The sequence below is a fragment of the Phasianus colchicus genome, chromosome Z (genome assembly GCF_987193195.1).
Source record: "Phasianus colchicus chromosome Z, bPhaCol1.hap1.1, whole genome shotgun sequence".
NCBI lineage: Eukaryota > Metazoa > Chordata > Aves > Galliformes > Phasianidae > Phasianus > Phasianus colchicus.
The window spans coordinates 84,939,125-84,964,536 of NC_143476.1; the positions used below are offsets into that span (position 1 = coordinate 84,939,125).

The 25,412-nt window shown below is 37.7% G+C and overlaps 1 protein-coding gene across 4 annotated transcripts in view; it reads left to right on the forward strand.

Moving 5' to 3' along the window:
- Positions 1-25,412, forward strand: part of KIAA1328 (KIAA1328 ortholog) — a 183,537-nt gene that overhangs the window by 98,551 nt on the left and 59,574 nt on the right. For all 4 annotated transcript variants that reach the window (XR_016461996.1, XM_090131959.1, XM_090131958.1 and 1 more), the window contains exon 7: positions 22,405-23,093. Coding sequence is in view for 3 of the 4 variants with exons in the window: in XM_090131959.1 (XP_089988085.1) it covers positions 22,405-23,093 (689 nt within the window). In the remaining variant the exon portion in view is untranslated. The remainder of the gene's footprint in view (positions 1-22,404; positions 23,094-25,412) is intronic.

Here is a 25,412-nt window from a genome sequence, read left to right on the forward strand (position 1 = left end):
TGGGGAAACATGAAAAGTGAATTGCCATTCTTCTCCTCCCTTCCCCCATGTAATTCTCAAGCTTTTTCCTTGCCCATCCACAACCACAGTGCTTGTGTGTGCATGTATGTGAATACACATGCAGCCATTTCTGTTGCTAGGCATTAATCCATGGGTCCAGACAGAGTTCAAGAGCTTTTTTTATTTTTTTATTTTATTACTAATTATCTTTTGCCAAACTATTTCTTTTCTCCATTCAGCATAATATTGGAAAATGATGCTGTTTTCTCAGTGGCAGCATTTTAATGCTTGCTCTGTCTTCAGTAAGTTGCTTTGCTTTTTCTGCTATCTGGTACAAATTTAGTGTAAATTAAATGACCAGTTCATTTTTTGCGCTCCATAGGCTGCAGCAAGTAATAAACAGCTTATGTAATCTCGTAATCATGAACTCAGCCAAAAAATGTCATAAAACTCTGCAGTATACAGCACCTTGCAATGATTTCTGTAGCCAGCGGAAACCATATATTATGAATATTATTTGCTGTGGGTTTTTTTTTTCTTTTCATTTGAATTGTCATCATCCTCCATTTTCAGGAGAAAGAAAGACTTTCTTTTTTCCTTTCTTACTTGATCATTCACATTGAATCCATGCTTGTTGTCTCTTCCTGTGTTTGTTAGTTCTACTTTGTAGTCGTCACATTCTTTCATCAAATTCAAGAAATAATATAAAACTCACAAGCACTAGAGACAAAAAACTTCTCTACACTTTCCTCTTTCTTCCTCTATCCTCCCCATTTTCTGGACTTCTCCCAGATTTCTAGTTTTACTTTCGATACTTATCTAAACCTTGCATTTCCATTGTATCTGACCAGACCTTTCATCTTTCTTCTCTTGCTCCAACTGCAGATTTTTTTCTTTCCATATATTAAAAAAAAAAAAAAAACAGAATGTTTTTCTCCAGCCTAAGTACAAACCACAGAAGTCTTCTAAAAGAAGCAGTAAAAGCCATCAGAAAGCATTCTTATATTCAGCCTGTACTAATTCCTGTTTCATATTACACCTACTTTTAGTATTGTGTATAACTGTTGTCTGTTCCTTGGTGTTAACCGTAGCTAATACTATGATGTTTTATTTCTTAAGTGTTTGTCTTTTAACAGTCTCATTGGTGTTGTAAATTACTATCATTATTACATTTCACTTCTTTTTTCTAATGGTAGCACTTTGAAAGAGCATTATAGAAGAGCATGCTGTGTTTCAGGCTTAGTGATATGCTAGTGTTGAGCATTTTCTTCTCAAATCCTTTTAGAGGTAATCTTTCAGTCTTCATGGTGCTGTTATTAATGCCACCTGTATCTCATCCAGTCTTTGTGCAATGCATTGAAGAGAATTGATTGGAACAGAATGATTGATGTAGTCTAAAAGTTACTTTGAGGAAACTTCACAAGAGGATCTTACGGTATGGGAAGAGTTAGAAGGAGGTTTGTGCGCCTTGGTATTCTTCTGGATGACTTCTCGGTTAGCTCTTGGGTGGTAATTTGCTTCTCTCTTACAGGTGATACTTTGCCTAGGAAAACGAGTCCTCTTAATTTTGCTCTTTATACATTGCTGTTTTCACTTGCATTTGTATCTGACTGTGTGTGTTTATGCTCAGCTAAAGTGATTCAACACGCGCTTGGACTGATTCTGCTCTTACCAAGTGTTTTGACTTTATACACATGAAAGCTGAGACCCAAGCTCTTCTGCACCCTCCTGAATTGCTGTAATGCCAGCCATGTTTTCAGCAAAAGTTGTCTCTTGGTAAACGTTCTTTTTTCCACATAAAAAGTAGGAATCTTTTGTGCTAAGCGATTGCAGTTTGATGAAATTGCAGTGAATTATGAGATTTTTAAGTGAGAGGTAAGCAGGCTTTGACAGTGAGCTCAGATGCAGTACAACATAGCCAGGATTTATCGAAAAGAAGCAATGCAACATGCATTAAGCAGAAAAAAGCGATGAGAATCTGAAAAGGAAATGCAAATTTTGCATATTGAAGATGGAGGAGAGAATCCTGGGCTCTGTTGTTGTCAAGCTGTAGCTATGAGCAGAGAAATCCACATACCAATTTCTGAATCTTAATTTAATGTGCTGCTCTTGATAAATACCTTAATAGAACATTGTTTGTAAAAGGATACAGTTTTAAATGCCTTGATAATCTAGAGAGAAAGACTGAGAAGTGTAGAATGTGAGAATGTGAGTGTTTTACCTACCTACAGTTCTGGCACCCTATCTAATTGTTTATTTACTGTACCACATTTGACACACCAGAAAACTTTTGAGTTAAAATATGTGTGGTTTGTTTTCTTTTAATATGGAATGATGTCTTTTATATTTTTTCCTCTGAATTGATTAGTTATTTTTATTTAGATTTGATTATTGTAATACAGCTGCTGCTTATTTTTCTTTTTAAAGCTGGGCCCTTGCCCAAGGTGCCTTAAGGAGAGGAGGAATAGATCAAAATAATAATTTTTCTTCTCCTAACATTAAGATATGAGTTTTTAAATGACTCAGGCCCATTTCTTGCAGGGTAGATTGATTGTGGATACACTCAAAATCTATTGGATTGATTGACGATGCTGTTCTATTGATGTGTCTGTTCCAAAAGAGAATGTGGAATAATAGGTTGACGATTTGATGAATATCTTTTTATTTAGAGAAAATTATGTTTTGGTGCATTTGGTACATTTGTAATATGGGAAAGACTTTGAAAGTTACCTTCAAAAAGGTGATTGTAGGAAGGCCTCCATTGCAGAGATGAAGCCTTGTGGGTACGGAAGGTTGTGGCAAGGCTCCAGTTCCAGAGAGATCCCACTGCTGGGAAAATGCAAGGAAAGTACATTTGCATTGGTTATGCTCTCTGAGGGTCAAAAATAAAATAAAATAAAATAAAAAGTCCCCAAACTTCAATTTTAGTTTGGTTTTTAAGTTGTATGTACTCTTTTGGAACTTGAATGAATGAATTTGGTTGTATTTTTTTTTTTTTCTCCTAAAAACTATTTGTAAGCTTTTAAATCTGTTTTTAAAAGCAGGTAGCCTGGCTCACTCATTGCCCTTGTGAAGTGGAAAGTTATGCTTACTTTCAAATTTTTCTAGTTCATGTAATTATTTTTGTAGCTTTTATTAAAGAAGTGTTGAGGTTGAACCCCAATATTCAGCTAAGCACCACATGGCTGCCATCTCACTCCCCCCTCTAAAGGAATGGGATGAGGCTTTGAATTGCAAGTGTAAAAATTAGCAAATAAAAAGAAACAAAGAAAAACAAAAAACAAAAGCAAAAAAAGCCCACCCCAAAGTAGCAGTTGCTCACCACCAGCTGACCTATGCCCTGCCAGTCCCTAAGCAATAAAAGCCCTGGCAGTCTTTTTGCTAGTATGATGTCTTACAGTATGGAATATTCTTTTGGTTAGTTTGAGTCAGCTGTCCTGATTCTGTCCCTTCCTTGCTTCTTATGCATCTTGAGCATCTTGCTAGCAGGGCAGCATGAGTGGAAAGAAGCAGAAAATGCCTTGGTTTTACAAGCAAAGCAACAACTGAAATATCACTGTGTTATCAACACAGTTTTCACTACAGATCCAAAACATAGGATCATACAGGCTGCTTTGAAGAAAATTTATCCCAGCCCAGACTTGTATAGTAAGACATTCGAAAGTAGATTTCCTTGACATCACATACTGTAATTCCCAATTATATGTATGAAATCCTAAAATCAGCAGGGAAATAAGCTAACAGATTCCTCTCATTGTGTCATGCTGCTTGTCTGTTGCGTTGGTTCTTTTGCTACTACTGTTATGCTGGAATGCATGCTAAAAGTTCTTCTTGATCTTTTCTGTGTTACTTTTATTTTCTGAAGCAGAATGTCTGCAAGCTTAAATCTTAATTTAGAGTGGAGGCATTTTCTGAGTGCAGCAAATAAGGCATAAGAGAAGGAAAAGGTTTACTTTAAGTTCCATTTTCTTTATGGTTAATGTATGGCAAAAATTCAAGTTATCTCCCAAATTTAATCTGCTTTAAGGATTTTGAGATAAATTGCTGCTTATCTAAGTAGAGCCTGAGTTTTGTGTGGGTTGGCCTTGCATCCCAGCTTGCTAGGGTAGATTGGCACTAGGGTCTTCCTTCTGTGTTGTGAGAGTTCTCTGTGGTGCCTTAGGGCTTAAGACGTGGGTAAGAACTAATGGTTATTTCAAGGCTCTTCTTGACCAGTTGTTGGGCAACTCTTATAGCCTTACTTCAAGGAGCACCTAAATTATTGCTTAATGTAGCATCTACATCTTGCTAAGTGCTTGTTCTGGAGTGGATACGAGAAAGCTACGGAAGTTGTGAGATTACACTAACAAGCAGAAAGCCACGTGTAAAGATTAGGGAATCGATAGATTCCCTAATGTACATGTGCATTGCTGTAGACAGCCAAACATTAAGTCTATCTGAACATACACTGGATACGAGCCAAGGTGAGTACATTCTAAATTCTACATGTTAGCAGACCCTGTGTTGAAGCTCAGATGAAACTTGCCTGTTTTATGTTATCTTGCTGTTTGTCATGGATGGGACAAAAGTAACTGGAAAGTTGATTGCAGTAGCGAGCTGGGGTAAGGCAAAAGCAGTCAAGGGACCTGAAAGATAAAAGTCATCTCTTCCAAACATGTCAGCAGTCACAGGAAAGGAGAGCCACATTACTCCTTATTCTGCTGTCTTGAGTTGGCTGTACCAGAAGAGAAGTATTTCCATTCTGCATATGCATGGGACAACAGAGAGTTTGGGATGAAATCTAACTCTCCAAAAGGGAACAGCTTCAAAGTATTATTTAGTCCCTGCTGCTCCCTTCTAGAAGTTATCATAAACTCATTTATTTCCCACCCAGCTCTGATATTATGCTGTAGTTTTCTGTGCTAAAAGAAATTGCAACTATTACTTTGTGACTTAGGTACTGCCACGAGTGCAGTACAAGCAGGTGCAGGTGCCAATTTTTTTTCAATCAGAATTGAATTCAGAGGTTAATATTGATGCAGTTGAAGACAGAAATTTCAATACAAAATATGAGACTCCTAGAGTTCTAGTTAGTTGCCTTTGATGAATTGAAATAAATTCATATTCTCTTATTAAAAGCCCAGAGAAGAAACTGAAATTCAGCTCTGTATGCATGATTCTTTTTAAAATGAAGGCTAAGAAAATCCCAATTGATACATATAAGACATAGCTTTTTAATTTATTGTTCAAGCATATGCAAAAAGGCATTAATTTTCAGTAATATAAAATTCTCAATGTGTATTGCCTGGAGCTATGGTTTTGAACCTAAATTGCATGTATTTACTAAGCCATATAGCTCTGCAACTTGGAAAATGGAAGTGCATTTTAAATGTGTGCAGAGATTGCTACTGTTAAAACCAGTTGTAATTTATAAGTGAGAAAAATAAAGCTTCAGATGGCAGATGAGGAGACACCTATATTGATTCCATATGCTTGGCTGCATGAAGTACGTTCCTGAAAATAGGAAGCAAGTGCCATATTTTAAGGAATTTCAGAAGTCAAGCATCAAGGGGTAATAGAGTTGACCTCCAATTTCAGAAATCACAAGCTAACATTTGAGAGCATTTCACTTCCAAACTTTATTTAAAGCTCTGCTTAGCAATCAGTTTTATTACAGTAAGGATTTTTGGCTGGGAGGCACATTGGTTATACTGCTACCTAGCTGACTTTTCCCTTCAATAGCAGATACCACTGACCAAGTGTAAAAAGCTGGTACTTCAGACTCTGTGCAAGTATAGTTTGGGTTGGCCTACTGTTCATGGTTTCATAACTGGGTTTTTGCATTCTCTGCTCTTTGAACCTTGAGCAAAGGACAGTGAAGCTGGCTTATGTTTCAAGCAGGGTTTTTTTCATTTTCACTGATTTTACCTGGCATTTTTCTATCAGCCTCTTTCTCGAGTATCCATTATCTGTTGCTGCAGTATGTTATCTAAAGGCTGCCTCTTGGTATTCTCAGTGGGTAATTGTCAGCACTAGTGCTGCTCACCCTACAAAGGTGTTAAGGAAATAGAGGTTTTGGATGTATATTTAGTGTAGAATTGATTCTACCCTGTGTTCCCTCCATCTAGAAGTGAAGATTCAATACAAACACAATGTTATTCTTTCAAAAATGATATAACTTTGCTTTCAGTATAGATTTGAAAATTCATAGAAAAACGAGCATTAAAAGCATCAGTGTTTTCCTATTAGATGAGAAGCACTAGCATAATGAAATAAAACTATGACTTCCATGACCCTTGCTTTCTGCTCTTGGCCAAGTTAGTGTGTCTGTTGGTTCTCGTATGAATAGAAAAAGCTTTCAGAATGTGGTAACTACCACCAGTGAGACTTGAACACAGTTAAATATCAATTAGCACATCCAGAGTAGTTACTAGCAAGCTGTCTGCCTTTCTTTCAAAAAAAAAAAAAAAAAAAAAAAAAAAAAAAAAAGAAGTTTCAGTGTATTTTCTGTTAAGCAGTTATTTTTGATCATTCATAAATATCCATACTTGCTTTTTGAAGACAAAATTTCAGCGTTATTAACACACAATGTGTAAATTTGTACAAGAACAGAACGTTATTTTACCAGCTGAACTGTGAAAATGACAGGTTTAAAGAAAATGCTCAGAAACACATCCTGGATGAATAAGTCTATTTTAGGAAATACAGAGTGGTTGTAAAAGAAAATGCAGGACAAGATTTCTGAGTAGACAAAATATCTTTTATTAAACTAGACTGGCATGCCTGGGAAAATTAGTAAGGTTCTGGGCAGCCAAACCTTTTCTGAGGTCTGAAATGGAAGCCACAGATTTCAAAGCTAAATACAACTTGAGAACAGTTACAGTTTGGTTAATGTGCAGTTTGGATATTTAGGCGTTTGTCCATCAAACTGTGAAATCCTAGGTTCCCATAGAGTTATTCAGCAAATCATTTACTTGAAGTCACGGATAAATGCCATGCATAGTGCTCAGTTTTTTCAAAAGTAATTGTGCTGTACAGATATCCAGACGATTATGTGTTGTTAGCAGTCTGCTCTCATGCCTGTTAGTGTTTAAAAGCTAGAATGTTGTTTATAACTCTGCTTGTGTTTGTTTCAGATTTGGAGGAGAGGAGGAGTTGTTTCCACAGTGTAAGGTGATTATTGGCAAAGCCAGGAAGTTTTTCTTACTGAATTAAATCCTTTGTCAAATGGCACATTTATTTTCAGGGATACTATTTGGACAATTCAATGAACTTGAAATAGTCCAGTTACTTTAGCACTGTAGATTGGAGAAGGGAAAATAAAGAGACAGAAGGCACAATTTTCATACTAAGGTTCCTCCCCTGCTTTACTGCTGAGGAAATGAGCTGCCACATCTGCTGTGCTGTGACAAGGTCTGGACAGGCTACACCCAGAAGTAGGAACTAGTATGGAACTAGAATACAGGCAGATGATGGAATTGTTTGAGCTGTAGGCTATCTATGCTGTCACATTTAATGGCGTACATTCAGCATCATCGCTGAGAATACTGAGGCAGAACAAAAGCATGTGGTACACCATCTTTTTTGACTCTTCTCAGAAATTTATTTCTTAAATTTATTAATTGCAGTGGTGCAGAGACACCCATTTTGCTGGTATGGGTACTTCAGTATTTGCTGAATACCTCTATGGGAACCAAGAACAGGGCCATTTAGCCAATTTATGGTTCAGCACTACCTACTCAAATCTGAATAAAAGAGAGACTGAAAATGGAACCGGAAGAATTTCCAGTGGATGTTTTTTGCAGCAGCATTACAGTGTGAGCAGTATGAGTGTAGCCAATTCGATTTCTCCTGTATAGAGATTCTGTTGCTTTGGATCTGAATTACAGTTCTGATTTAATTATTTTTGTTGTTAGTGACTAAATATTGGCATTCAGATTGATAGCTAGAATTCATTTCAGAGAAATTAATTATGAATGATTTCTTAATATAAAAACTACTCATCTTTCTCTTAACCCTTTGGAACTGCTGATGCAATGAGGTATTCCTAAAACAGCCTCCCATTGGACTTCACCAGGAATCTATGAGATTTTTATCCTCTGAAAGCTGGATCACTTCATCTTTGATATTTTTTCTTTTTTAGAATGCTGGGTTTGCTGGGATTCTGCAACTCAGTTGTCACTAAGATTCAGGGAGACCTCTTGTTATTTTGTGACCGTGGCATCTTCACTGGTAAAACAAGGATAACAGTGCTTGGTTGTTGCCAGATATATCCTAGTATAATGTTTATAAATACTTGTAGGTGTTACCAGTTCTTTCCAAGTGCCTAGTATTTCTGCTGGTTGCATTTTAAGTAAAAAACTGTGTGTTTGTGTGGTAGGGGTGGGGTTTCAATCATCTCATGTCAAGTTTTGTTTTATTTTTGTAATGATTTATGCAGTTGTTAATCAGCAGGTGACTCCTTGGAGGAAACTTCAGGGAGATCATGCATTTAGAAACAATCCTGCTTCTAGTATTTTCTCTCCATTGTATTTTTCTTCCTTTGTTCTTTTGTTCTCCATTATGAAGGACATTTGCATGAAAACAAGATTTTTGTTCCTTAAGAGTTCATCTGCTCCTGCTGCTTATTCCCCACCTGGCCATAATCCTCTGTTTGTGACATCTCAATTGGTGGCTGTGCAAATGATTATGATGTCGAAGACAGGATTATGACTTCAGGTGAGAAACAAACAGCAGGAACAGGTGAACTCAAGAGAAATACACATCTCGATTTTTCTCTAACTATTTCTATGCTAAAAGCACGAGCAAAATGCTGGCAGTAGTTTACATATGCATATAAAAAATAACCGACATATAGGCAAATTGTATCATACTAGTGAGTAACATGACAAATCTATTCTTAAAATTGCCTTCAACTTCCTTTCTAGTTTCAGGTACAGAGCACTACAGTAGTGATATATTATCTAATGACACTGTGATTAGGACATTGGTTTTGGGTTTTGGATTTTTTTTTTTTTTTTTTTTTTTTGGTCTTTTTTTTTCCCCAGTGTTACAATTGTTCTGAAAGGCTCCCTCTGTGTACTTGTAAGCTGACATCCTTAGTTCACGTGTAATGAGATTTGGTTAAAATTATGAAAAGAGACTACCCAAACTGTTGATGATAAGCGAGTTAACTGGGGTCCTTGATGAGAGTATTGGAGTATTGGAGCAGATCCCAGTGTTCTGTGATATAATGAGAGGTTATTGCCCGATTTCTGCTTGAGGTTATTTTGTCCATTTACTGTTGCACTTCATTTTTGTTCCGAAGGAACCCCACTGCCCCTGCAAGCCATTTCTCGAGGAGCTTTTGCAGAATATCTCCGTTTGAAATTTTTTCTTGGCAGTTGGAGTCTCATGATGATGAATAACTTGTATGGCTCTGCACCAACTTTTGAGAGAAAGACATCTGCTAAAAAAAACTTAGCAGGTCTGAGTATAATACAAGAGGTGTGTGTGTATATTACTGGTTGATGTAACTAACATCAGATAATTTTTTTGGAAAATTCCTAGTTGACTGTGAAGGTATTGCTCAAGAGAAAACTCATCTAAGGAATCAGCTTGTGGTCTTGTGACTGCGCTGACAATTTTGGCTTAAGAAATATATATTTCTTTTCCATTCTGCATGGTTTTAAGAACACCTACTTATGGATAGATTATGAATTTCTTTAGAGATGGTGGATAAGTGTTCATTTTTGTGTGCAATTTGTGGAATGAAATAGAAGAAATTGTTGTCATTTATTCATGTTACTGTTTTGCATCAGAATGCATAGATGAAAATAGGAGGGAAGAGGGGAGTTAATATTCAAAGAATTAGACACTGAAAGTCATCCAATTCGTAAGTTTGATATTTGAAGTACTCCTGGCTTCAGAGAAACCATGGGGAGTGGTTTTTTTGCTTCTTTTTTTTTTTTTTTTTTAAACAGAATTGAAGTAGTTATCTTTGGGATCCTGGTAATTAAAATTAGAAAGTTGGTAGCATTTTTATTGCAGGCAATTCTAGTGGTGAGATTAACGTTAGATAATCTTATCATAAAATAACCAGACACCCTGTGATGATCTGACACATGAGAGGCTGCACAGAGCTCTTGGTCCCCTGAGGGCTGTGATTGTTTTATGGTTTTATCTCATGATAACCATGCTTCGGTTTTACCCTTTTCTAAGAGTTTCATATAGTACCCATCTCGCTGCCTCCCCCCGTAAATTTGTAATTTAACACCACTCTAGGAAATGGCAAATCAGCATGAAACTATTAATCTTATCTCATATCATGAAACAGATGCTGATCCAAGAGATTTGATTACTTTGCTTCTGGTCATTATCCAGAGTGAAAGCTGAGCTTGGACATTTGTATCATCAACATTTCTGTCATCAGAAAGCGAAAGATTTCAAAAACAAAGTGAAATTCTACGGTCGATCTCATTTAGTGTTTCAGGCCACAAAAATACCATGTGTCACCAAACTCTTTTAACTGGTCACTTTGCGATAAACCGCAGCATGAAAGCCCTAATTTCTACCCGATGTCTAGAGCTTCTTTCCTAGTCATTAAAAGCGTGATGGAGGACCTGAATGTCAGGTATGTGGGCTCTAAATAATCTGTAGTGATTTTAATGAGTTCAGCCACAATCGCCACTGGTTTGTCTTGCCTCTTAAGTATTTGTGAGATGGAGCTTGCAGTCAGACTCTCTGCTGCCAAGTTGCCTTTTGATCTTTTGAGAAAGACTGAAACTTGCTTCTGTTCAGTCCTGCAAAACTGAGTCTGTTGTAGCTTGAACTCTGGAAATAGCCAGCTGCATTCTCTACCCTCTAATGAATATATTGTGAATAAGAAATTCAGTTTTAATTTGTATTACAATTTAGCTAATTAAAGAGAACATCTTTTAAATACCTGACTGAGACAATATGATTTGCTTTCTTTTTTTCTTTATTCTGGGCTGTACATTTTTTTTTGTTCCCACACTTCTGAGTATCTGCAGGTTCATATCTTCTTCTCTCCCATTATGCTTGTGACACTAAAAAACATGCAGTCATTTAATATTTAATTATGAGGGAGGCTCAGTCTCTTTTTTCCTTCTCCAGTAGGGTAGAGCTTTCTGCTGTACAACAATATTTGGAAATATAACTTTTTACAATTTACAAATCCCAGGGGGTTTTACTGATGTAGAAATATACGATAGGAATTTCTTCTGTGCTCAACTGGATGGTTCAACGCTATTTCTTGAGGGAGTGAATTTCACTGTTGACCTAATTCTTCTCCCATCAGAGTTGGCACTGAGTGGTTTTAGATTGTCAGCATTAGAGCTTTACTATTCTTTGTAGAATCCAGAGTTTTGGAAGAAAAGCTGAAATGCAGCTCTTTCACATGGAATAAGGAAGGCTTAGGCTTGATATTTAGAATGCTTTTATTAACCAGTTCTATCCAAAGAGTGGCCTAGGAACCCAGATAGAGGAGCTTTCCTCACTGTGTTAGAATTTTGTCACAGCTTCTAAAATCCCTTTGACAGCATGTGCAGTCTGTTATCTAGATTGAGTTCAGAAATGGGGGAATGATAAAGCAGAGAAGAAGTGAAATACAAAACTGTGAACTTGTACAGTTTTCCTTGAGAAAAAGTGCCATTAAAAAGGAAATTTTAAGAAAGACAACAGTCAGGGTACTTGTTGGAAAGAGAACAGAAGAGGTGTGTACTGTTAGTTTGTAGCTATAGAGCCTATGCTCTTAGATTGGCACAGCACAATAGATTTATGGCTCTTTACTGAAAGATCTGCATCTTGATTCTGACTTGTGGGGACTGTACTATAGGGGTTTGTAGCTTAAACTGTCCTTCCATGCCATTAAGATTACAAGTGGGGCATGTTGTTTTGTTAACTATTAACATAAACTGTTAATGTCAGGTTCTGCAGAGATGCTTACTTCTTCCACATACTGTCTTTATGACAGAGTCCTGCCTTGTGCAAGGATTTTCTCTCAGCCGCTTGAAAATACCGTCACCTGTGAGCTCTTCTATCCTACACTCCCGTTAGTAAACCTCAGGATGGGTTTTATTTGGTCTGTCTGTCTGCAGCATCTCAGAATAAAGGCTATTGCCTCCCAAGGTCACTGCTGTCCTGGAGTAGTGGAAGGCCTTTCAATTTATGCTTGGTCACGCCCTTTTAACTTAATGTTCTCCTTCACACAAGCTGGTAGTGATGGATGTCCATTCAGATAACCTAATGGCCTACAGTAACTATAGGAGAGCCTTTATATCAATATTCCGCAGCTCAGGCCCATCAGAACAGACTGTCATACTGCTCCACACTGCATCTAGGACCATTTTATGCAAATAGTAACAGTCATACCATTGCCATACTTCACAGTTTCAAGCAGGACTATAAAAGATCATTTCTATGGGATAAGAGGAAGCTGATCTTTGTGGCTTGATATATCAGAGGTCATTTGCTGCTGTCAGCTGTCTACCTGTAACTACTAAACCCACATCAGAATGACTGGTTTCAGCTCTTAAGGAATCTCAGCCATAGAAAGAATGTCTTCTGGGACTACCTCCGTGGCATTTTGAGTGTATTGAAACTATTCTGAAGCCAGCATCACCATGATGGGCTTCAAAAAGAAACGGCTGGCTTACCACCAGGTAAGCAGATACCAGTGAGACTGGTATTTGCTCTATGCCTCCTCCTGTTTCATTCAGCTTCTCCTGCATCCTTTCATTAGTTAATTTATGTATCTGTTTGAGGTATTGCAAGTCTGCCAAATAGAAAACACTTCATTTCTCACTAAAATCGTCCTGTATGCCAAGAGGACCTTAAACTTTTGTATTTAGCTCCTTCCATACTCATGTGGAAGTGATATTGTTAGCTTCTGTTCTTCAAAGGACTCAGAACATACAGTCCCATGCACAGATCATCAAAGTGGGTAACAGGTTGAGATACTGCACTGTGCACTGTTTAGGGGGATCTTCTCCAGGAGTGATTGTATTCTGCACAAAACTTCTAGATATACGTGCTCTTAGTAAAAAAAGTCCATGTCGTTTCCAAGGGTCCTTTTCACTTCTATGGATTTCCTATCTAACTGTGTAAGAAAATGTAACTGTATATTTCTCTATAACTGCAAACTAAGGAGTTGACTTCCAATAGGAATGGAGTACTTGTTAATGGAAGGGAATCTGACAGCTATCTTGTTAAACCGGTGTATGAGCTATGGAAAAACTGAAGCAGGAACAGGAAGTATAATGTATATGTTGTATCTGCCAATGATAGAGCTCTGCCATCATCCAGAGAAGACAGCATTTTAAAGCCAGACTCCTTGGCAGCAACTCTGCAGCTACCTGTCTACCAGTTCATCCATCCATATGTTGCACTGTACATGTCAGTGGGCTGAGAATATAAATATTTTCTCAATATTAGTGTAAAATAGAAATAGTATATGCTTTTATTTCTGTGTACTCTAGCAGGTTGATTTGTAGTTTTCCCACTCCCTTTTTTAAAGAAGTTGTTCCCGGTAGTTTAGTCAAGTTTCTGCCTGTCAGCTGCTCTGGATTGGCCATTTTATCTCATAGCTTCACTTCTAGTGACAGAGACATAAGCTATGTGATAAATGCCATCTTGTGTTTACTGGGGGATGGTGTGGGGTGAAAGTGTGCAAGCTGTTGTCTGAAAGCTGATGAAACAGTGAGCAGTGAATGCCTAAGCCTTCAGAGAAAGGTTTTCTAATATATGGTATATGTACTTTTGAATGTGGAGAGGTGAAGTGCCATGGTTCTGACTTGACTCTACTCAAGGATTTTATTAATTTTCTCCTCTCAAGATTATTTAACACAAAATCACTGGGCTGCCTGTTGTTCTATCTTGCACTAGATTTTGTCTAGTTAATACAGGGCTACGCACTACCTAGATTTTGATGTGGGTCTTGTTCCAGCCTTTGTTCTGAAGTACGGCGTCATTACAAAATGAGAAAGTCCTTCTGAAAAGCTTTTATTTTTTCTATGTGCAACTACTGCTTTGACAAGATGAAGTGAGTCAGCCTGTCTTTAATTGTGTTGCATTGAAATGGCTTCTCCCATGCAACTCTTGTTGTCATTCCTTGGCATGATCATTACTTTCAGGGCAGCTTAGAGGTCAATCAGGCAGAGCCACGGGGGCACCCACAGCTAGCCTCAGGATACTCCCTACAAATGTAAGATCAAAAGGGCAGGCACATGAAAATTACTGTTTACTTTTTATGAATTATTTCCCAGAGATAGGATCATTAGCAGAATCTAAATGCTGGCTGGCTCGTATTGCAAGGGCACTCCTGACAGTATATGCTCACTTGGGCACACCTTTCCATTCCTTTGAAGTCAAAAGATTCCCTGTTTTTGTTCTTTGTGGGATTTCTATATTATATAAATAACTTTCTAGTTGTATGCTTTTCCTCAGAACGCTGTCTCTACCTTTGCACATGCTTTTAATTCTTAAATGTCTTCCATTTCTTTCCTTTGTTCGTGAAACAAATTTCAAAGCCTTCATCCGTACGCTGGGGAATCTGCAGGAGACACTTAGCTTCTGAAGGAAGTAAAAGTTTCTGGTAATCTTTCTGAGTGAACACTGACTGGTACTTAAAATTCATCACTGGCCAATGGGTACCACAGTTATCCCTACTGTAAATACAGGGGAAAGGTGATATTGGCTGTCATGGTGAGGTACATGTTGGCAAATGCTGATTCAGTGTCTGCTCCTGTGGTAATCTTCACACATCAAACTCTACACATTCTTATCCACATAAGTATCTGGCTTCTGTTTGATCACAGCAATCAGGGCTATTTAGAAGGGTCACGGTATATTTGCCCTTTTGTCTTGTGTCTGCAGCTATGAAAGCATGACTTTAGAGCAAATGTTGATTGAATTCTGAAGAGACTGGCAGTGGCTAGGAACATGTGTAGCTGCTGATATGCTAAACTTCTGATTCCAAGTAAAAAACTATTTGCTTTTTAAAATAACTTTGAAAAAGTTACCTTGAAAGACCAAATACATGGTGGACATTACTTATTAATGAAAACCGATACGAACTTCCCACTTATTATCCACACATTAGTACCCTTAATGCGAAATCATCAAATGCTGCCCATTGTAGAATGAAACTAAGTCTGGCTACTAACCAAAATTAAATCCCTTATAGCTATTTTTGTATGTTCTTAAAATGTGTGCTGTGAGATTAAGCAGTTGTCTTTTTTCCCTTCTACTGTTTTTGTTTTTGTTTTTTTAAATTTTAAAAGAACACACCCATATACATATATAAAATATATAATTAAATATATCTCTATATAATTAAAAAATATACAGTATACTCTCTTCTAGCCCCTTCACATGCTACACTTAGGGAGCAGATGTCCAGTGGCATCTCTTTTCTAAATCCTTACTCCTATAGCCTGGCTAGACAATTTGCATAAGTATGTTTTTACTTATTTGGCATGATGTTTTCTCAGCATGACTGACTGGTTTCTTCTTTGGCATTCATCTTGACAGCATCGGTTAGAGAATGTCTTGCTAGTGTTTAAAAGGATAAATTAAACATTTTATGTTCCACCTTTTCCTCTTGCATTTGTACAGGAAATGTGTGAACCCTTGAACAATTAGAGTGCAAAGGAAAGTTATGTGTGGCTGAATGGGGTCATTGGGTTCCCCAGTATAGAGGTCTATGCGTGGCCATCTGCAGGAGTGGGTCTGGGGCTTAAGCAGCAATGTTCATAAAACTGAACACAGATGCTAGAAAAATAGAGCAGTTGGCACTAGGCACAATTTAGGTTTGTATTGAGCTGCAGGCAATCCCAGAAGTTTTCAGCCATATGTCTTGGACATCTAAGGTTAGATCTGCAGGTAGATAGGGGTGTCTGAATGCTTCCCGTCTGTCTTGAAGTCATGCTTACAGGTTCATGAGACATCCAGGGGCAACCACTTTGGAGCCAGGATCTGGCATTCTTGCTGTGCATTTCTTACAAACTTTGCAGCAAGGCAGAATCAGTTATGTAATTGTGCTATTCCTCTTGGTAATCTTTGTTGTTGATGTCTTTTTTGTCTTTTCTTTGTCATCTTGAAAAACAATGGTTTTAAGATGTTTTCTGTTGTACTTAATGCTTTGTAGGCTACCTCCTCTTTTTTTTGTAATGTGCCACACAGGTCCTTAAACCCGCCTTCTGAGCTTGTACGCTTGGAAGATGATAGCCAAGTACAGGTGGGTTTCTAGGAGAAGTCTCCTCAGTGCTGTTAGGGTGGAAGAATGATGGAGATGTTTTTTCCATCCAGTTGCTAAGAGAGTGCAAGGTATACCTGTCAACTGACACTGTTAAATTAAGATTTCCATTTCCCTGTGTACAGCCATACCTTTACAGACAGGTGTAGATTTGTTGCAAGAAGGGCTATTTTTGGCTATACTGTAGGAAACCCTGAAGGTAATGAGTTGTGTATAGTAAATCTTGCTTATCCAATAATTTCCGCTACATTTCAAATTAAGGTCCTAAATTAGGGTTAGTGTCAGACTTGCTCTTCTGCTATGTCCTAATTCTGTTTTAAAAGCACATAGCTAAGGACTTTAATATGTTTTAGATTCAGTGCTTGTAAGTTATACTGAAATCCCTAAGGGAGCCAAAATAACTTATTAAAACCTTGCAAATGTTTTTGACTGCTGCATTCTATTATTTTCTATTCCAGCGGTAGCATACAGCCTCTGCTGATGGGCGGAGGAACGCAAACCTCCAGGGCCCATTAGACTTAACTTGTTTACTGCATTGATATCTATATGTTAAATGACAAGAGAGTTCAGGTTATTGAATAATTTAAAATTCAGCTCTAATTGGTGTCATATGACCTGGAAAAGGCCATGGATGACGCCAGGAGCATGCTGTGAAATTCTTATAAATAATTCATAAATTAGATCATTCATTTGCCTGGATGTCTTGTTAAATGCAGAAGTTTGTAAGTAATAACTGATGATATAACACCTGTAAGTATTTAGTTCATATGCTGGAAGGTAATCTACCTTGATGATCTTCTAGCAAAACCTGCCAGAGTATGAGAGTTAATTGCACTAGGGAGAATGCACTACATTTATTTGGGATGGGGCTTTGGCAAGGCTTACTGTGCAGATGTTGCATTACGCATTCTCTATCAGCTAGACAACTATTCTGTGTATGCCCATGTTAAAAATGCAGCTCATCACTCTTCTGCCCTTATTTCACATGAACTCCAAATGCACTGGGAAATGGTAGTGACCTGCTCTGCTCACAAATAGTATAGTTTTTGAAATATTTATCTAGGTCTTGAACTACTGATTCTTCAGTAAAATAAAGGGCAGAAGTAAAAAATTGAAGTCAGAAGATTGTGATTTTTCGTTTTTATAATGTTGGCAGCACATTGAATGTTAATAGTTAGACCTGGTGCTGTCAAGATTAGTACAGTGGCATTTTTTCTATGGTGCAAACAGGTCTGGTGTAGTTTTGTTTCTGAAGGCAAACATGTTTGCTTTATTTGTAGTGGTCAGATATTGCATTGCCATGTGTAGCTACTGCTTGGGCTTAATGGGCATTCTGCTCACAGTGACTTCCAGGACTAAATGCATAGATGCTGCACTTCAGTTTTCTTCAAGCACTGTATTATTAATGACTGCCTTATCAGCCAGCATAAAACCAGTTTGCTGATCTGAAATGGAAGCATTTGTTAGAGATTATCTACAGTATTTGTGTAGCTGGAGAGAAGGGTGGCATGTTTATGAATGCAAAATATACACTTAAAGCTGAGTGCCAGAAAATGCTCACTTGCCACTTTGAATGCAGGTTTTTTTGTGCACCTGGCATCCCGGCTCAAACCCTAATAACAAAAGGGAGAAAAAAAAAATTAAAGGCAGTGAAAACAGAGGAGGTGTTCCTCTGCTGTCAGCTAGCAGCAATGGATTCATTTTTTTTGTGATGTGATCCTATTTTTATTTTTGTTTTGCTACACCTGTTCAGGATATTGAATTCAGTGGATTTTTACGGAAAAAATACAGGTTTGTGGCTGTCATTCACATATTGTTTCTCTGACTTGAGACCACTTGTTTTATTCAGTGGAATGTGGCAATCATAGCTGTACATAATTACTGCAGAAAATGGTACTTCATTTCTTTATTTCTTGAAAAACCATCAGCTTACCTTGTGAGTTACCTATGGCATCTATATCAGGTGCTAACAGAAGCAGTTGCTGTACTGTTGTCTGGGCACCCTGTAAATGACTGGTGCTAGGTTACTTATGTTAGAGATTTTAATAAGGATTTTATGATTTAAAGAAAAGAAACTGATAGACTTCAACAGGTCCTGGTAATTTACTTTGAAATCTTTACCATTTTACATCTTTCTTGATAAATTCTTATGGATTCTTGGAAAGAATAGCTCCTTAATCACTAGTAATGCATTTCAAATAGTCTTATCATTGGAAATAGTTGTTCTTTTAATGGCTTTTCTGTTGCCCAGATAACACACCCAAGCTTATTTATAATGCATTCTCCTTATTCCAGTGACAAGAGCAAGTGCTTACACTGCTGATAGATCTGCAAACCCCAAACCAAGCTTTATTCAGATGATACCTCTACATCAGCAGTGTGTAGTGCTGACTGAGTTCCAGGCTTAGGATGCGTACCTTAATGAGTGTGTCAGTTAGGTCACTAATGCATGCCCATCACACTCTTTAAGGTGTCCCTGTATATGGTAGTCTCTCATTTGCCTATTTAGAAACTCGTCCTTCATCTTTGAGCACCTTTAAAGCCCTGTATTTTTTTCAGGTTGCTGCTTCTGATTGTGCTTGGCTCCCTCTGGGCTCTGTTCTGCACAGTGAAGTAGTTCTGAACTTGCATGTTCCTTGCCATGTTTCTCCCCTACCTAAAGAAACCCCAAGGCTGAAAATCCAGTTTAGAGAAATGTTTTCCTGTTAACCTTAATGTCTCTGTATTTTTCCCAATATGTGGATGGACTATAGCTTTTGTCCAGTGAGTGCAAGACTTCCCAAGTTAATGATCTGCACAAACATGTCTTGTGCATGCATATCTGCCTGTGAAATCTGTCAGGATGTTATTTGTGTGGAGATTATAAGATCTGATCTGCTGGTAGCCTAGCCTCGGCCATACAGAACGCTGTGTGCTGGAATCAGTTTTTAAAGGTCTCCTCTACCAGTGCTATGCGCTAACACTGCAGAGCACACAGTCTGCATTTAAGAATTTGCAGAGATGCTAATGCTGCATGCATAAAGCTGGTATGCTGTTTGTAGGAACTGGATATTTGTTTAAGCTTTTCTCTGAATCCCTGAGCAAAAATTACTGGGATTGCAGTGAAGATTTCTTAGAGCTCCCCACCTGTCTTCCTTTTTCAGCCCTTCTAAAGATTATTTGAACTATTTTTTAATATCTCTTTGTTTCCGTGCAAGAGTTTCACACCTGTCTTAGAAATCTTATTAATTCTGTTATGCTGCAAGGAGCAGTACGAATTTTTGTTTGTTTGCTTAAGCCTCAGTTAAAGGAAGTTGTATCTTTAAATACTATATAGCAAGCATAGGAGAACTCCACAGAGGGGAAAGCACAGCTGTTCCATCATGGTCTGTCATGGTTTCCACACATCCCGTAGGTAATATCTTTCTTAAACTCTTCTTGTAAAATTACTTAATTCCGTATGCTTATGCATCTTTAGACTCGAGGTAGTAGATGAGTCTTTACAATTTTTTTTTTTTTTTCATTTTTCCCTTTCACCTGGACAGCATCTTACAGATTTGTCCTGGTGTGTTCTGGTTTTATGATTCTTTGTAAGTATAGAATTCAGGCAATTTTCCCTGCAGCTTGTATCCAGCTGTAGTTTTCAATTAAAGCATTAACAGAAAACACATATTACTTACAAAGTTGCTGGCTCCCAGTAGTTCATTTTTCTTTAGTATTAGAATTTGCAAAGTACTGAGTAGCCTTCAAAGGCATGTGAAATTGGAATTCAGTCTTCTACCTAATATGACCTCCTTCTTCTAAAGGAATGAAAAAAAAAAAAAACACCACTTGCATTCGATGACATTAATGAGAATTTCCCCCCCTGCAAACATATTGTAACTGTGAAATAACATTAAAGTTTCTCTGCCTTGTTATGAAGTCCTTAAATGTCAATGCCATTACTGAGACCATCAGGGCAGATTTAATGGTGGCCAAGGTCAACAAATGCTAACTGGTACCTCTTTTTTAGGGCCTTCGGGGACTCCTAATGGAGTCTCAGCCATGAAGTTAATTTGCGATGTGGGCCTTTATTCTTAAATCTGCTCCAATGATTATTTTGTACCATCTCCATTTGCTCAGATTTCTTAACATTCTCTTGTGTCTTCAGTCAATAAAACAAATGGCTAGAATAAGGAAATTCTGTCATTCCATGTTTTAAATCTTTTTGTATTGTTAGCTCCTTTTTTACCTTACGGGCTGATGAAGGTCAGGTGTATTTTTCCTGTAGATTACCCTACTCTGTCATTTCTGATAGGATCTTCCAAAAAATCTTTTGGATCTGCCACCACCTGCTGTCCTAGAGGTCTGGGCCACTAGGCATGTCAGACCTCTTTTTCTGTAGTTGCCATAAGTGCTGGGCTAGCAAAAGGTGGGACATGAGAGACAGAATGTAACTGCAAGATTCTCTCCCTTTCCCTTTTCTGCAGTATTTCTTCCTGTTGCTGATCATCCCTTTATGTATTGCCTAATGTAGATTTTAAAAGTTTTGTAACCTTTATTTGCCTAGAAAATACTGCAGACAAAGATGGCAAGATGCAAATAATAAATAACCAAACTCCATCTTTTTGGCAGCGTGTTGCATTTCTGCTCACTTGCCCTGCCAGCCCCTCTGACTTTAAAATATTTTAATGTCCTGCACTTTTCACCCAGTCCAAGCACCAGACTTTCCTCAGACATTTAGCACTGACATTAATGCAAATGCCTCCAACTTACTGGGCCCTTTGGGGCAAAACATGACATCCTTGGCTTTCAATCAGTTGGCAGAGAGGATATTTTTATATCCACAAAACTAGAAATAATAAAATATCAGTATTCAGGTGCTAATCCACGTTAATTTACATTCTGTGAAGTATACCAGAAACTTGTAATCAGTTGTCTTCAAGAACAGCAGAGTATATTTGGTATTTTGTTTATTTATAAAAAGGAATTTAAATTATAGATATAAACACTGCATAGATTTGGATTGTATCTCTCTTCTCATCATCACTGGACACTTACTTGCATCCCTAAGTTCTGCTGTCATGGAGCTTGCTGACTGACTTTGAGTGTATGTCGACCATGCCTATCTGTTATAAGCACTGCTAGAATGCAAATAACACTTTGCTCACTATCTGTGGATTATGAATTTCACTGCTGAAGCACTTTCACTGAAGTGGTTTCATTATCTTTAACAAACCTGGTGTCTGTTAAAAAAAAAAAAGAAACAACTTTGTGAAAAATCCCAAAGGCTGGAAGATTTTAAATTCAGTACATTATTGAAATTAATGCAAAAGAAATCATGGAATCACAGAATGGTTGTGAGTGCCTGATTCACTAGCACTCTGATGTGCATAACAGCTCAAATGCTTAACTGCCTAGATGAACCACAGTGTAAAGATACTCTGCGATATGAGTGGGATTTTGCTGTGTGTTGCATAATATCCATGAGTATAACAAAACCACCAGAATTTGCTTGCACTGAGTTGACAAATGTGAATTACAGTTGCTTTCTTTCTTCGGAGTTTTATCAGAATATAATCACTTGCCCAGCTTAATTGAAAAATCACTTACATTTATAGCTGAACTTAAACATGTTTTGTATTTAAATGACAGCTTTTGATGTACAGACATTTTTTACAGAAAGTAGTTAGTTTTTATCTGTGTTTCTGTAAAGATATTTCAAAAACTCTCATCAAATTTCCAGCGATAAGTAATATCCCATTCAGTGCAAGGTGAAATGTTTTACATCAAATCTCCTGCTGTGTAATGGCCAATCAAAGAGTATTTATAGTGGCTGAATGGATTTTTTGGCTCGGTATTCAAAATTAAACATTTTCAAACATTAACATTTAATGTTTTTTGCCACTCTTCAAGTTGATTTTATGTAACCCTAGGTGCTCACAACTACTTGATACTCTGAAGCGACTCATTTTATGCTGAGCATCCTGCAGGCAGTAGTTTTACGTTTATTACACTTGTGTAGATTGAATGAAATGTATATTTGATAGCAGAACCATGTCTGTCTTTTGATAAACATTTTGTCAAGGTGGGCTGTACATCCGTCAGCAGGACGCAGTGAGTCTATTTCTGAGTGAGCATGTTTAAATCGTGACATTGATTAGTAAGGATACGCTTTACTAATTGGGAGGAAATTGTTTCTCTTATTTCAGATGTCTGGTAAGAAGTCCTCCTGTCATCAACAACCACCCTCTGGACTAGATGGTTCATACTTAGCTGTTGCAGGACCTCAGATTTTGTATAAGAACAGTAAAGCATCAAAGACTGGAAGCCCAAGCCGTGTAGCATTGTCTCAGCCTTGCAGAAATAATCATAATTATGGAACTGAAGTCATTTACAACCATCAAGATTGTCCGAAAGAAAATCCCTTGGAAAATGGCTTGCACAGAAAGTGCAACAATGTGATTACCTCAGTCAAGCAGAGGAGCCCTCACCATGTAAAACCAGCTCAGGAGATGGACCAAAAAGCAAATGAATTTTCAAGCACTTGCCCTCCACAAGTGACTCATGGCTGTGCCTGCAAGCACGTAGGGAGCTCGGGTGGCATTCTGAAGAGGCACCATATCAGCCAGGTACCCAGAAGATTCTCAGGATCTGCTCACAAAACCTGTGATTATTCCAGGCTCTCTAGAGTTTCTGGGCTGAATGACAGCAGGGGTTCAGGGTCTAAAGAAACAGAGCAAGCTAAAAGGTTGTCTGAAGAAAGAAGGCAGCAGCTGCTTTTGCAGAAGATGGAGCTGGAAATTGAAAAGGAACGTCTCCAAAATCTGTTGGCTAAACAAGAAGCAAAACTGCTCCTAAAACAACAGCAACTACACCAGTCCCGAATGGATTATAACAGGTGATTTCAAGATTCATATTAAAAAAAATAAATTCTAGAATTTCTAATGAACACGTGAGCAATAGTAATAAGGGAAAAACGGAATTTATAAAATAAGGCAGTACTTGTGGCACAATTTCTCTGTAACGGTGATTTAGAGGAGAGGAGACTTTTGAGTATATTAGCATATACTGTTGGGAAACAGCATGACAGCTGTGGAAAGCAGCAGAGGAAAACAGTATGTGGTAGAAAGAAAGGCATAAGAAAAGCAGTTCTAAGAAACTGAGTAGGAAAAGGAGAGTAGTAGAAGAAATTGTGAGCTTGATCTTAGTGCAGGCACTTGAAGGAACATAGACATTTGGGAAGGGAGCAGTGTGCATAGATGACATAGATGTGGCATTCTTCTCCTTTACTTGGGGAGGTCAGTTTTGAAATACTGCACCTTCCTAGGTGGTGACTGGAAGAAATATCTTTTACAGAAAAGATGAAAACCATTTTATTCATTTAATATATACAAGTGGCAAAGGAAGGGAGTCCTGTGATACAGGGACATTTTCCTTTCAGTGATATTTCTGCAGGCAAGGATGCCAAGAGAGAAGCAACAGAGACACCAAGACCTACTTAAAAACTAGAAGGAAGGGGCAATAACCACAGAAATATGGAATGTGGCTTCAAAAGCCCTTGCGATTGTTAGAGAAGGTGAGAGAACATCTTCCTGACAATTTGAATGGGAACTCTGGCAATACAGATAAACTGATTTATTGGTATCATTAAACCAAGAAGGGGTTGGGTTAAAGCCACAGACCAAAAAGACTAGCTGGTGTAACTCAACTGTGAGCTAGCATGTCAGCAATAGGAGGCTAAAGCAATGGGAGAAATCTGTCAGTCTTTAAGAAAAAACAATAGGAAGGTTTCACATGAAGGCTTATTTCAATATTACTTTACTGTGGTAAATGCTGACAGCATCCCACTAGTGTCTGTAATGCTTGACCCACTTCCTGCTTGCATGCATTATAACCACCACAGAGGAACATATCACTTTCGTTTCTTAATAACAGCCCTCTGTTTACTTTTCAAACTCTAAAAGAGAATACTGTAACTCAGATGATCTTTTGTTTGACTTTTTGGGCCCTATCTTACACTGAAAAGAGTATGTTTATTTAGGCCTTAAAATGTCTGTTTCATCAAAGTCAATCATAATTGTGTGAGTTGAAAATGGCTGAGGCTACAAACAAAGAATTATAACTTAAGGCAAAAAAGAAGCAGGAACAGATGGATTCTTAATCATCAAATACCTTAATTCTATGCATGCAGACCTCTAAAGAAAAACAAGTAGAATATGAAAAATATACAGACTAAGTCTTTTGGAGTTTTGTTTCTAATAGATAATTTTCAGATTTATTTGAGGCATCATCTGCCCAGGAAAATAACTATACCTAAAATATCTCTATAATGTTGTGCTTGTTAATACCATTGTGTCTATTTTAGCCTCTATCTTCTTTTTTTTTTTTTTTTTTGGCTGAAAAAAAAGGTGGTTTACAGAGTTCCAGTTACTTAAGGAAAATATAGAAGGAAAAATTCTATGAAAAAAGTCATATGATCAGACCGAGCTCTAAATCTGTTTTTGTAATCTATTCAGAGGTGAAGGTGAATGCACAATTGCCATTTTGACCATATGAAGTGCAACTAGACTTCAGTGTGCTTGCTTTCAAAAAATACTCAGTCTCTTTAGAATGAAATGTTTGATATTTACAGACAAATCTCATAAGCATTACAGTTCTATTTCAGTTATGGCTGTATAATTCTTTTGCACTTTATAACAGGGTAATTTTATGTACTACACAAACAGTAGAAATTTGTTTAGCTAAGCTTGAATACCCTTGCTTCTTTGGCAGGAGGCTCTAACCTAGTGCATCTCCTTACATCATGGCACTTTAAAAAAATACAATGAAAATCCATTTCCAAGTTGTGTTTATTTTTGTCTGTCCTTCTGCATGGATGGAATGCTGGTTAAGATCCATTTTGAGTTGCTGAAAGTATTGTCATTCATTGGCAGATGAAAGGTCTGACCATTTGTAATAATTGGCTATTAACTCCTCTTATGAAAAGTATGAATCGATCCTTTTTTTGACAACAGTGCATCGTAACTGCATCTTAATTTCCCACATTTTCTCTGGATTTGAAGTAGTTGCTCAGCTATCAAAAATGGTGGGTTGACAGGGAAAGTGGCAGATCAGTAACTTCTACTTTGGTGGCCTAAAGTTGTACCAGGGGAGATTCAGGTTGGATGCTGGGAAAAATTTCTTCTCTGAAAGAGTGGTCAGGCTCTAGAATGGGCTG